This window comes from Pinus tabuliformis, chromosome 6 (assembly GCF_031772625.1).
Source record: "Pinus tabuliformis cultivar Carrire ecotype Pingquan chromosome 6, CPIR1, whole genome shotgun sequence".
Lineage (NCBI taxonomy): Eukaryota > Viridiplantae > Streptophyta > Pinopsida > Pinales > Pinaceae > Pinus > Pinus tabuliformis.
The window spans coordinates 1,671,925,086-1,671,936,910 of record NC_142292.1 but is presented as its reverse complement, the minus strand read 5'-3'; the positions used below and the strand labels follow the sequence as shown (position 1 = coordinate 1,671,936,910).

Sequence of the window (11,825 nt, the reverse complement as noted above, 5' to 3'; positions counted from 1 at the left end):
GAAGCCACATTCCACTTGTTTGTGTGCAAAAGTTAATTTATAGTTCCACATAATTAATTTTATGTTTCAGTAATCTATAGTTTTTTTTTTTGTTTTGTTTTGTTTATGGTCAACAATTTTGAGTAATTTAGGTTAATTATGATTAATTTAGATTCATGAATTATTATGACTAATTATAAGTAACTATGGTTTATTTAGGTTTATGAGTAATTGACTAATTCTGTGTTTCAATTTTTAGGTTTATTAGTAATTTCTAGTAATTCATGTATATGAGTAAAGAGGTTCATTTAATAAATAGTTATGATTTAAATATTTATTAATTTAATGTGATTTAAACAATTCCTCATTTAATAAATATTGTTTTAATCATTATTGCAAAACTTATGATTTCATTAGTATAAACGTTAAGATCATTGTCAAATTAAATCATGAATAATGAATGATACCTAAGTAATTTTATATTTCAATAAATCATGAATTATAAGTAACTTAGATTTATGACTAATTATCATTAACTATGAGTTATTTAGCTTATGACTAATTGACTAATTTTATGTTTTAGTTTTAAGGTTTATGAGTAATTTATACTCATTTAGGTATGTGAATAAACAATTTCTGATTTAATAAATAATTTTGATGTAAATATTTATTAATTATTTATAATTTAAACAATTTCTCATTTAATAAATATTTTTTAACCATTATTACAAAGTTTAATTAATTTCATTAAAATTAGTATAAATCTTAGTATCATATTTTTTTTTAGGAGTTGATTGTAATTATCTGGTTAACAAAAATTATTAAAACTTTGGTAAAGATGATTTTTCTGCAATTTTTTAGATGTAATGAATTTAAATATAGGTTTTTTTTTAGAGATGAACAAAATTTCAAGTTTGATGACCTACAAGTTACACATCATACTTAGTTGTAAAATAAACTTTTTAAATCAATTAAATATATATGAAAAATAATTTTAATATATGAATCTAGATTCCTCACCAATGCTTATTATTAAATAAAAACAATGAAGCGAATGAAAAAGTATATCTAAGTCTACCAAATCTGATGAAGTAATTTTTTTATGCGATATATTTGAGTAGAGCTCTATTCAACAACTGGGCTGACCGTTCGTTTATATTATTTCTGACCTTGGCTCTCTATTAGACGTAGCACAATTTGGATTTGGGTTACACAGTGATGACTGCACCCACCCACATTATAAGAGGATAAATATTGATTCGCAGTAAGCTACTATACTATATGAAGGATACTTCACGACAATGCAGCACTGATTTATTATCTTTGTTCTATAAAAGTTGTAAATTAGGTCAGCTAGGTGTATTGAAATTATCCCTTAGTTTATTTGAGTAAAATATTATTACAATTTTTAAAATATTTCAGAAATTTAATTTGAACATATTAAAATTGAATAAAGATGATGAATAAATAAAGAAACTAAACCACTTAAATTCAAACATTAAAGAAGGGTATAAAGTAAATTAAAGGAAAATGTGAAATAATAAAGATAGATAAAATTGATGAAAAATATATTAGTTTAGGGCATTGGAATGGATAATAAATACGGTTTAAAAGTAATTTTAGGGCTATAAAAAGATATTAAAATTATAAAAGTATTTTATGATTATAAGCTTATTTAGTAAATAGATGGATGTTAAAAGGAAGAAAATGGAAATTTGAATTATTAAAGAGAAATATTAAAACAGAGAAGAGAAGTCAAGGAAGAAAATGGAACAAGAGGAGAAACAAGATTGGATAATTTTATAAAATTATTATAAAAAATGTTGTTTTTTTTTCGAAGAAAAGGCCAACTTTTTATTAAGGAAATAAAAAGTTACATTGCATATGCTATAAGCATTTCTGATGGTTCTGATGACTGCTTTGCAATCAGTTAAGGGACGAAAAACTTTCTGCTGTTTTGACTGACTGACCTCATAAAATCTAGCTGTATATTCATATCTTTTGCATCTGATATCAAGTTCAGATTTTGACTGTAGGACCATCCTCTCATTAAGAGGCATCAAAATAAAACCAAAAGAGTTTTTAGGGTCTCCTCAAAAGAGGAATAACAACCCAATACAAAATCTGTATGTGCATAGAGTCCGTAAGAAAAAAACGAACAAGAAAAATGTACAGATTCTGTTTGAGAAATTTTTGAAACTGATGTAGAGCCAGTGAGTAAACAGTGTCAGAAAAACCATAACATGAGTAGCAACAAAAATATGCAGTCATTGAGGAAGTTCAAAAGGTGGCTGATCGGAAGAAAAGATCTGTCCCTGCCGGTCTTCTACAACTTTCCAGGTTCCCATAACCTGCTGCAAACCTTCCTTAGAAAGCTGGTCCGCTGTAGAATTGCTGTCCCTGTAAATATGACATATAGATAGGCTGTTAAAAGATGATTTTAGATTATGCAGTTCATCCAACAAAAGCTTCAAAATTTGATTTTTGCATGAACTTTTCCCATTGACCCAATTTATGACGTTCAAGGAATCTCCAAATATCTGAATTGTGAAGATGTTTCTTTGAAGAAGCCAACAGAGGAGAAATCTCAGAGCTGACAACTCGGCGAAATTATTGGATCCTGTCCCTAGACCTACGGAGGCTTTTAAAGAGTGATTTTCATTTAGGTGAATAACCATTCCTGCACCTGCCCTATTGTTTTGAGATGCTCCATCAAAAAAACCCCACGGGATCCCTTCTTTGATGATTACAGGCTTGGGATGGACAAGATGATTTTTTGATTCTGAAACCGGGATAGACGAGTAGATAGAGGCAACATGAATTGCAGTGACATTTACCGGCGTTACCTTCTCTTGAAAGAGGCACCTGTTCCTAGCTATCCAGACCCCCCAACAGAAAATGAGGGGAAGGTTTCTCATGTTCCCATCTGGGTATTTTTGCCACCAATTTCCCCAGACTTCTTCCAAGGATCCAATCCCCCATTCTGCCTGAATATTTAGCAATCTCCTTATCTCCCCCCATATCTTTTTTGATTCAGTACAATGGATAAAAAGGTGGTTGATTGTTTCCTCATCTGACTTGCATACAGGACACCTCCCTGGACCAAACATGTACCTTGACTGAAGGATATCCCAGGTTGGAATTTTTCGTTTTAACAGACACCAGAAGAAAAGTCTGGCCTTGGCTGGACACTTTAACTTCCAGATGTACTTTGACCACCATTCTGGATCACCCCATCCTTTCCTTGACATTATAAATTTGTATCCACCCTTAGGAGAATATTCTCCAGATTCTCCATGAGCCCATATCAGTGCATCAGGTTCATTTTTTAACCTGACATTGGTTCGTTTGAGCTCTTGGATATAAGTGTGCCATTCGTTCCTCCATCTGATATTTATTCCTAGTTCTTCCCCATCTTTCCAAGCCTGTCCCCACATATTAGAGTGACCTACCTTCTCCACCTGATTTAGAGTGAAGATTCCCTTACTTGTTAAATGTCTGATAAGCCCTGGGCATAATGCAAAATTTTCATTACAACCTACCCAGGGGTCCAAACCTATCTTCAGATTCCTGCCATTCCCTATCCTCCACGCCAGGCCTTGTTCAATCACTTTGAATGCTTCCACCGTTGCTTTCCAAATGACTGAGACATTCTTCTTATTCTTAACTGAGATCCTTATCCAATCTTCCAAAGGAGTAGGATCTATGTATTTCCTTTTGACTACTTTAGTCCATAAATTTTCCATCGAAATTAATCGCCACCCTGATTTTGCTGCCAGAGAGAGACTGAAATCAGGAAGCCTTTTTATCCCCCAACCTCCCCATTCCTTTGGCCTTGCCAGTTTGTCCCAGGCCACCCAAGGAAGCACCGAGTTCTCTTTTGAGCCATCCCACAAGAATCTGCAGCATATTCTTCTTATTTTCTCCAGGACTCCTTTAGGCACCCAAGTTAATGCTGCCCAATAGACTGGAATGGCCAAAAGCACAGATTTAATAAGGGTCAGTCTCCCAGCTCTGGAGAGCCATTTGAAACTCCAGTGAGAGATTCTAGATTCTATCTTGGCTATCAACCAATTCCAGTCTGCTTTTTTATATGCATTTGGTTTTAGCCAAAACCCCAAGTATTTGAACGGGGAGTCCATGGAGCTATATTGAAAAGGAAACATAACTTGCAGAAAATTCTTCTCCTGTCTGTCCATACCTGCCACTGACAACTGAGATTTCCTAGGATTTATCTGCATACCAGTTGCTTTCAGAAACAAATCTAGGATGGATTTTAATTCCTTGAGTTCATTAGGAGCTCCGTTTGAAAAAATCAATATGTCATCAACAAAAAGAAGATGAGAGATGAAAAGATTAGTTGCTACCTCTATACCTCTTACCTTCCCTTCCCTTCTCGCTTTTTGGATCAGCCTGCTTAAACCCTCTGCCGCTAAGAGAAACAGCAGTGGAGATAAAGGGCATCCTTGCCTTAAACCTCTCTGTCCTCTGAAGAAGGGTGATGCTGCTCCGTTGATTAAAACTGCATAGCTGACATTAGAGATGCACCCCATAATCCAACTGATGAAATCATGTTTGAACCCCAAGTGGGTTAGAAGCAGCCGAATATAAATCCAGTTGATCCGGTCATAAGCTTTGGATAGATCAATTTTTATTACAACACCCTTCTTATTCTTTTGTCTGACACTGTGTAAAACTTCTTGAGCTACTCCGATGGCCTCATGAATTTGTCTTCCATTTAAAAACCCAAACTGCTCCAATGAGATGTGGCTCGATAGAATAGGTTTGATTCTGTTTGCTATCACCTTAGCAATGATCTTGTAAATGCAGTTGCATAAGGAAATTGGCCTAAAGTCCTCAAAATTCTCAGGGACTTCCTTCTTCGGAATGAGAGCTAGGAAGGTAGCATTGAAAGGACTATATACTTCTCCTTTCTTTCTAGATTCTTCTACTACTTCAGTTATCTCTGCACCAATCAAGTCAAAGAAATGAAGGAAAAGCTCTATAGTCCATCCGTCCGGCCCAGGACTCTTGTCCTTGGCCATAGATTTCATCACTGCCTCTACTTCCTCCTTAGTTACTGGACTTGACATCTCCTCTGCTTCTGCTTCCTCAACAAATCTTGGGAAACATTGAGCTGTCTTAATTACCTCAGCAATGGTAGCCTCGCCCGGATCAGTAAAAAGGCTCTGGAAATGTCTCTGTCCAAGACCTGAAAGAGAAGTGAAAGTTCGAAACTCCCTCCCTTCTTCGTTTTTAAGACTCCAAATGGTGTTTGTTGATTTCCTTCCTTTTGCATAGTTGTGAAAGAAACTGGTGTTCTCATCTCCAGCTTTTAGCCAAATCGCTCTACTCTTGAGCCTCCATTCCTCTTCCTTTGCCAAAAGAATTTGGTTCTGAAGCTTTTCCAGGTGGAGAATCCTTTCCTTTGAAGCCTGGGTAGCATAACCATCCTCCTCTATGCTTTCCAGTTTTTTCAGTTCTTCTCTTATCCTGATCTGCTCCTCATTCTGCTTTGCCTTCCTATCTTTTGCCCAGAGAATTGTCGCTTTCTTCAGTCTCTTGAGATTTTCCATAAACAGGAAACTTTTATCCTCTCTTGAATTATTGTCCGGGTGGATCCATGTTCCTTTGAAAAGATTGATGAAAGAGGAATCTTGCAGCCATGAGGAGTTGAACTTAAAAGGGGCAGGAGGCTTTGGAGGGGGAAAAGAGAGGTCAATACTAACCGGGAAATGATCAGAGAATCCCATTTCTTCAACCCATTGCCTGAGGATAGGAACCTTTGAAGCTAAATCTTCAGAGATGAGAAAACGATCCAATCTTTTCGCCACTCTAGCCTCCCCTGCTCTCCGATTCCTCCAGGTCGGCTTAAGTTTAATCGGATTGACATCTATGAGGTTGTTGACCATAAGGAGATTTAAGAAAAAGTCCGTCAAAGGGTCTTCCCTTGCCGCAGGACCCCAAGCCTCTGCTCTCCCAACAGAAAAGTTTAAGTCTCCTCCCAACACCAGATGATTAGCCTTCGTCAGAGATTTGGACATCAAATCATTCCAGAAGAGCTCCCTTCCTTGACAGGGCCCGTATACATTGAGGATGGTAATAGGCAATGCAAAATCAGGGGAGAGGATTTCCATACCCATTACTTGCTTCATCCCCCATTGATTTAGCACCTTTATTCTCCCCTCCTTATATCCTATTGCCAAACCCCCTGAGTGGCCTATTGAATCCACTGCTGAGAATTTCCAGCCTGGAAGGAGAGCATTTAGATTCACTTCTACTTCAGCTCCACTCCCTAATGTCTCTTGCAGAAAAAGAATCTCTGATTTAGAATTTTGAATCCATTCTCTAAGGGCCAGTCTTTTGGGTTTACTGGCCAAACCCCTGCAATTCCATGAAGATAGAATCATTTTATTACATTTTCGGGGGTCTGCACTGCTCTAAGAACCCCAGGGATGGATTGTTGTTTTCCATCAGCTACATCAAATTTTGCTTTTATTTTAGCCTTAGCTAGATCAGATTTTCTTCCTCTTTTGTTTTTTAATTGGCCTTTAGAGGGAAGAAGACCTAGACCTCCTACTGAACCTGAAGGACCGGGCTTACAACCATGGGATCTAAGATTGTATGGACAAGGAGTATGAGGATTCAAGGAGGCATGTGGAGACAGGGCATCTTCACAATTCAGGTCTAGGGAGGGCATTGCAGCCGATATTGATTCTATATCAGTTCCCATCAGAGATACGGAGTTATTTTCTTTTTGATGCATGGAAAAGGAAGGAGAATTTAACGGCTGTCTATCTATATTTGGATCTGAAAAATGAATGGGTGAGGGAGGAGGGTCTAAACACATACCCTTTATATTTTCGGTGTCAGAAGGATTTTGAGAAGCTGCCATTTCCCCTGCGAACACCTCTTTGGCTTTAGCTGGTTCCGGCTCCAGGACCTTGAACTGTTCACTGTGCTGAGGCACTTCCTGAGCTTGCCCTTCCGGAAAGGCCTCTGTCTCCATTCCTTCAGCATTCTGATCCACGAAACCCTCCTTCTCCTGATTGAAGAGTGATTGACTGTAGTCCTTCTCCCAGTGAGATGATGTCCTCCGAAAACGCCTTCTTCTCCTTCCCAAAGGACATTCCTTGGCTAAGTGGCCATATACATGGCATCTATGGCACCTGAAAGGCAGAAATTCATAATCCAGTATCTGCTCGAAAACATAATCTTTGTACTGCAGGTTTATCTTTTGAGCAAGTCCTCTGCTGGGGTTTAGACTCACTAGGACCCGAGCCATCGCTTTGTTCCTGGTTTCAAGGAAGGACATATCAGCTTCCAGGAAGGTGCCCAACCTGTTCCCTATAGCTTTGAAGACTGATTCGACCCATAGAAAAGAGGGCAGCCCAGGAGCTCTAACCCAAACCGGATAGACATCCGTTTTCTCATGGATAGCATCAAAAAGGGGATTCCATTTCTTTAGCAGTACATGGATATTTCCTATAGTCCAGTTCCTTTCAAGAACCCAATCTGCTGCCTCTTTGTTTTCAAAACGAAACATGAACCATCCCTTTGCAAGGTTTGAGGCTTCAAACCCTTTGATTTTGTCAGACAGAAAATGTTGTTCTCCCCAAGCTTGGATAAAATCTGGAGTAAATTTCTTTCCTCTCGCCCTGCCAACCAGGGTACATTCTGCCACCTCCAAAGATTCCTCAATTGTTACGTCCATACCCAAAATCAGGTTCCCTTCCAAATCCTGAGAGCCAATAGGCCTCTGGGTTTTCCTCTTCTCCCCTTTTCTCTTACTCCCAGCGGCTACCTCCCTGGTCTCCTTAATAGAATTGTTCCAAGCTGGGTCTTCCTGATCCGGATTCGGAGGGGTTTCGAACTCCGAGCAAGGATGTTTCGAAAAAATTGTGAAATCAGGGAGGGGGTCGACAGGGGTTTGATTACTAACCTGAGCACCCACAGTTCCTTCAGTTCCAACCGTTTGACAATCGGGAGGGGCTTCGAATCCTTCCGCCGAATGGTCTCCTATACCTTTGGGGCGACCCTGGTCTTTTATGAATGATACCCTGGAGATCGCTGAAACCCTTCCAGGTCCCCTTGCACTTCCTTGCCCAGAAAGAAGCCCTATATTTACTATGTCTTCTATACCTCCTGAAAGGAAATGCCCAGCCGGGTAGGGTTTTTCTTTACTGCCGTAGCTCTGGGAATAGCTTGCATGCCGCACCTCCTCAACAATTCTGCCCGACTGCTGTGAGAAAGCCAGTTCCTGATGCTTGAATACATTTCCTTCACTGACCTTGTGTGGCTGGAGAGAGGAAGGTTTGTTCTCCGACGATTTCTGCAGAGGGGTTCCTGACCTTGAAGACTGATAACCACCGAAATAGCGTTCAATGTTCCTCGCAGACGGGTCTTTTCCCCAAACAGATAGAATATCTTCCATTTCCGGGTCAAGGTCCAACAGTTCATTAGGGTTAACCATGGTTACTGTGACCGCTTGGGAGAGGTCGCCGGAAACGGATTTGGTGCCAGCTCAAAAACCCTTGTCTTTTGCTGTCTCAGGGAAAACGGAGAAAACTATGAACACTGTTCAAAGGCCCCCCAGCTGTCGACTAAAGCAACTTTGACCTCTAGCTGCCAGTCCTCCAGTCGCTTTCCCTCCTATACCTACGCCTGCGTACTGTATCCACTGTTGGAACCCTAACCCACGTCTGGTCCTGGTTCCGTGCAAAAACTCTGCTCCCAAACCCTTGCCATCTCCCTAGTATGAATCTAGTTGGATGCCAAATGTGCCCTTAATCTAATAAATTCCTATTAACTGCTATCATAAAAAATGTTGTTACAGAATTATTTAAATTCATTTTAATTACAAAAGGTCCTATTTATTTTAATTCTCTGGTTCATTTGAAAAAACAATTGTAATTTTAAATTGTTTTTTTTTGTTTTTTTTGTTTTTATTTATTCTTAAAATAAATTTATTAAATAAAGCATAACATTGATATAAAATTAAAAATTATATTTCATTTGTTAAATATATTAACGCAATATAGGTGAATTGAATTTAAATGAAAAAATTTCTCCAAAAATCTATGTTCTAATCAACCCTTTTAATATTATCAAAGTAAATAAATAACTTATAAACATGGAGAGTGTTAAAATATTAAAAATACATCTATGGAGATTATATAATCAACATAATTATTCTTATAATAACCTAAATGCAAACAGCTAGAAATCACTTAAAATTAACTACCAAAAAGAACTTTCCGAATTTTAACCTCTGCTCGCCAAATTCTAACCTTTTGAGCCGACTAGATTTTAACAATGAAAAATAAACTTCATAGGTGATAATGATGTATTTATATGGATATTGGTTACCGTTGAAAAGCTTAAATATCATAACATAAAATTTTATGATTATAGTTTCGACCCAAAAGGAGTTTATATTCGGGTTTCGTTCGTCAAATCATTGAGTATTTGCGATTGTTATTATGGGAAAAAGAAAGAAGTCCGCTGCTTCAAATAAGCCGCGCAAAAAGCAACCAAAATTAGAAACTGTTTTCAACTGTCCATTTTGTAGCCATCCAGCGGGAGTGGAATGTGCCGTGTGAGCTATCATTCGTGTTTTTCAGTTCTTCACAATTTTATGATTTATATATATTAACGCTTATGATTTTTATATATTAACGCGCCTATATATAATTGGCCCATGCAATAGGGATCGAAAGCAAATGATCGGAGAACTCAAGTGTAGGATGTGCGCAGCCGCCTACTCCATGACAATCAACAGTGAGTTTCCATGTTATTAACTTCTTAGTGTGGATCAAGTCACTTCTTTCATTCGAGATTCGTTTAGAATTATAACTTTTACATGGATATGAGCTAACCAATAATGCTTTTTTCCTTTCTATCAATGTATTCAGATTTGAGCGAGCCCATTGACGTGTAAGTTTCCAGCGATCCGATGAAAACAAACTGTAAACTGTATCGAATGAAACATTATATTTTACATTTTCGTATGCTATAATTATTTATGTTTAATCGATTGCATTTCATCTCGTTTACATTATAACGATTGTATTTCATCTCGTTTGCAGATTTACTGACTGGTTGGATGAATGTCAAAAGGCAAAACAATCAAATTCGGAGTGATAGAAACGTGACATCGAGATCATGTGTTAATATTTGTATATTATTTACTTATTTGAATCCATCTAATTGGAGTTGGAATGGATAATTATGGTTTCTTATGGCTTGATTTGGGGAAGGATTTTAGTAAAATAAGTGGATACAACTATGAACTCCACACCTAACAAGGCTTTCTTCAAGGAGGAAATGTCTATATCTTTCTCTAGATTTTCTCTGGTAATATCAGAATCAAATGTTTAAATTCAACCTTGAATTCCTATTCCATATAGATCTAGTTACTTTGAGTAATTTTAAAAGGGCTATCTATCTCAACAAATCAAATCAAAAAGGGAATTTAAATACATTGATAATTGGCTAATACAAATAAATACTTTGAGAAACTTTAAAAGGGCTATTTATCGCAACAAATCAAAAAATTGAATTGAAATATATTGATAGCTTGCTAATAGAAATGGATATGCCTTTGATGATGAGGTCAATGCAATTTTCTAATAGAATAAAAAAGAGAATTGAAATATATTGATGGCTTGCTAATAGATGTAATGTGAAAATTTCGGGAGTAAGACATCCATCCAATTGAATAGAATAGTGTTTAGGAGCTATATCTAGAATTAGAAAATTCTTAAGGTTATTTAGATCCACAAGGATTTGGGATTAATTTTTTTCAAAAAAATTATTTTACAAGGCTTTTAAACAAGTAGAAAAAAGTGTGACATGCTTTACAATGAACATAGAACAACATATAGGTGGTAGTAGAAATCACAATTTTAATGTTTGATATATTGAGTTTTTGTAAACTTTAGAAGCCAGATTCCACTTGTTTGGGTGCAAAAGTTAATTTATAGTGCCACATAGTTAATTTTATGTTTCAATAATTTATAGTGTTTTTTGATTTTTCAATAATTTATAGTGTTTTTTGATTTGTGAGTAATCTGTAGTCAACAATTAAGAGTAATTTAGGTTAACGATGGCCATAACCAAGTTGAAAATGACCTCCACGTTTTGCGGTTATGCCAATTACACTGAACCAATTCGATTGCTAGAGACCACAGTAGAGGAATCATCAACGTATCTGCTCCCAGTTGCTGCAAGTGCAACATGTCTGACACTCATTTCTAGCTTGCAATTTAAAAGGGTGAAAATATCAACCAATCACAATCCCCATATAATCTCATGAATAAGAAATAATTCATATGTCACAATTGCCATACAGTTCACACGATTAAGAAAATAATGGAACCAAATCAGATTAAGGAAAATAATTGGGTGTTTGATTATATGAATTTTTGAATGCAATTCTCAAACAATCTACAATGAAAAAAATAATCTCATAAATTTTTACTTTCAGAAGATAATATTTGACTTTGGCAAAAGTTGAAGCTTGTTAAATTGACTTCCACAAATGTTTTCTGTAGGATGGATTCTCCCATGGACCCTCCAAAAGGCCATGTAATTGGTCCTCCTATATATACGATATAGGAGCTATAATGGTTGGAAAATGACCGTCGGCATTCTTTGTTGGATGAAGGCCAGTTGCCATCCAAGCAACTTCTGTCATAATATTTCTTACAACTACATTCAACCAACAATGGTTGCTACTACCTGGAGATTACTTACACACAAAGCACCATCCACATACTTCCTTTGGTACTTCCATAACTTTCTTGCTAAAACATGGCCATCGCAACTACACATTTTCCCTGGAA

The 11,825-nt window shown here is 36.9% G+C and overlaps 2 protein-coding genes across 2 annotated transcripts; one reads left to right on the top strand and one right to left on the bottom strand.

The window, feature by feature from the left end:
* Positions 1 to 2,246: 2,246 nt before the first annotated feature.
* On the bottom strand, positions 2,247 to 8,452 carry LOC149265379 (uncharacterized). The gene is made up of 3 exons (XM_089403702.1): positions 6,832 to 8,452; positions 6,645 to 6,696; positions 2,247 to 6,363 (listed from the first exon to the last, which is right to left on the bottom strand). Exons 1-3 carry the CDS (start codon positions 8,450 to 8,452, stop codon positions 2,247 to 2,249), a joined length of 5,790 nt encoding a protein of 1,929 aa, XP_089259828.1.
* A 1,009-nt stretch (positions 8,453 to 9,461) lies between these two features.
* LOC149265378 (transcription elongation factor 1 homolog) lies at positions 9,462 to 10,122 on the top strand. The gene is made up of 4 exons (XM_089403701.1): positions 9,462 to 9,577; positions 9,689 to 9,759; positions 9,894 to 9,915; positions 10,068 to 10,122. The coding sequence occupies exons 1-4, from the start codon at positions 9,462 to 9,464 to the stop codon at positions 10,120 to 10,122; spliced, it is 264 nt and encodes an 87-aa protein (XP_089259827.1).
* The last annotated feature ends 1,703 nt before the right edge of the window (positions 10,123 to 11,825 follow it).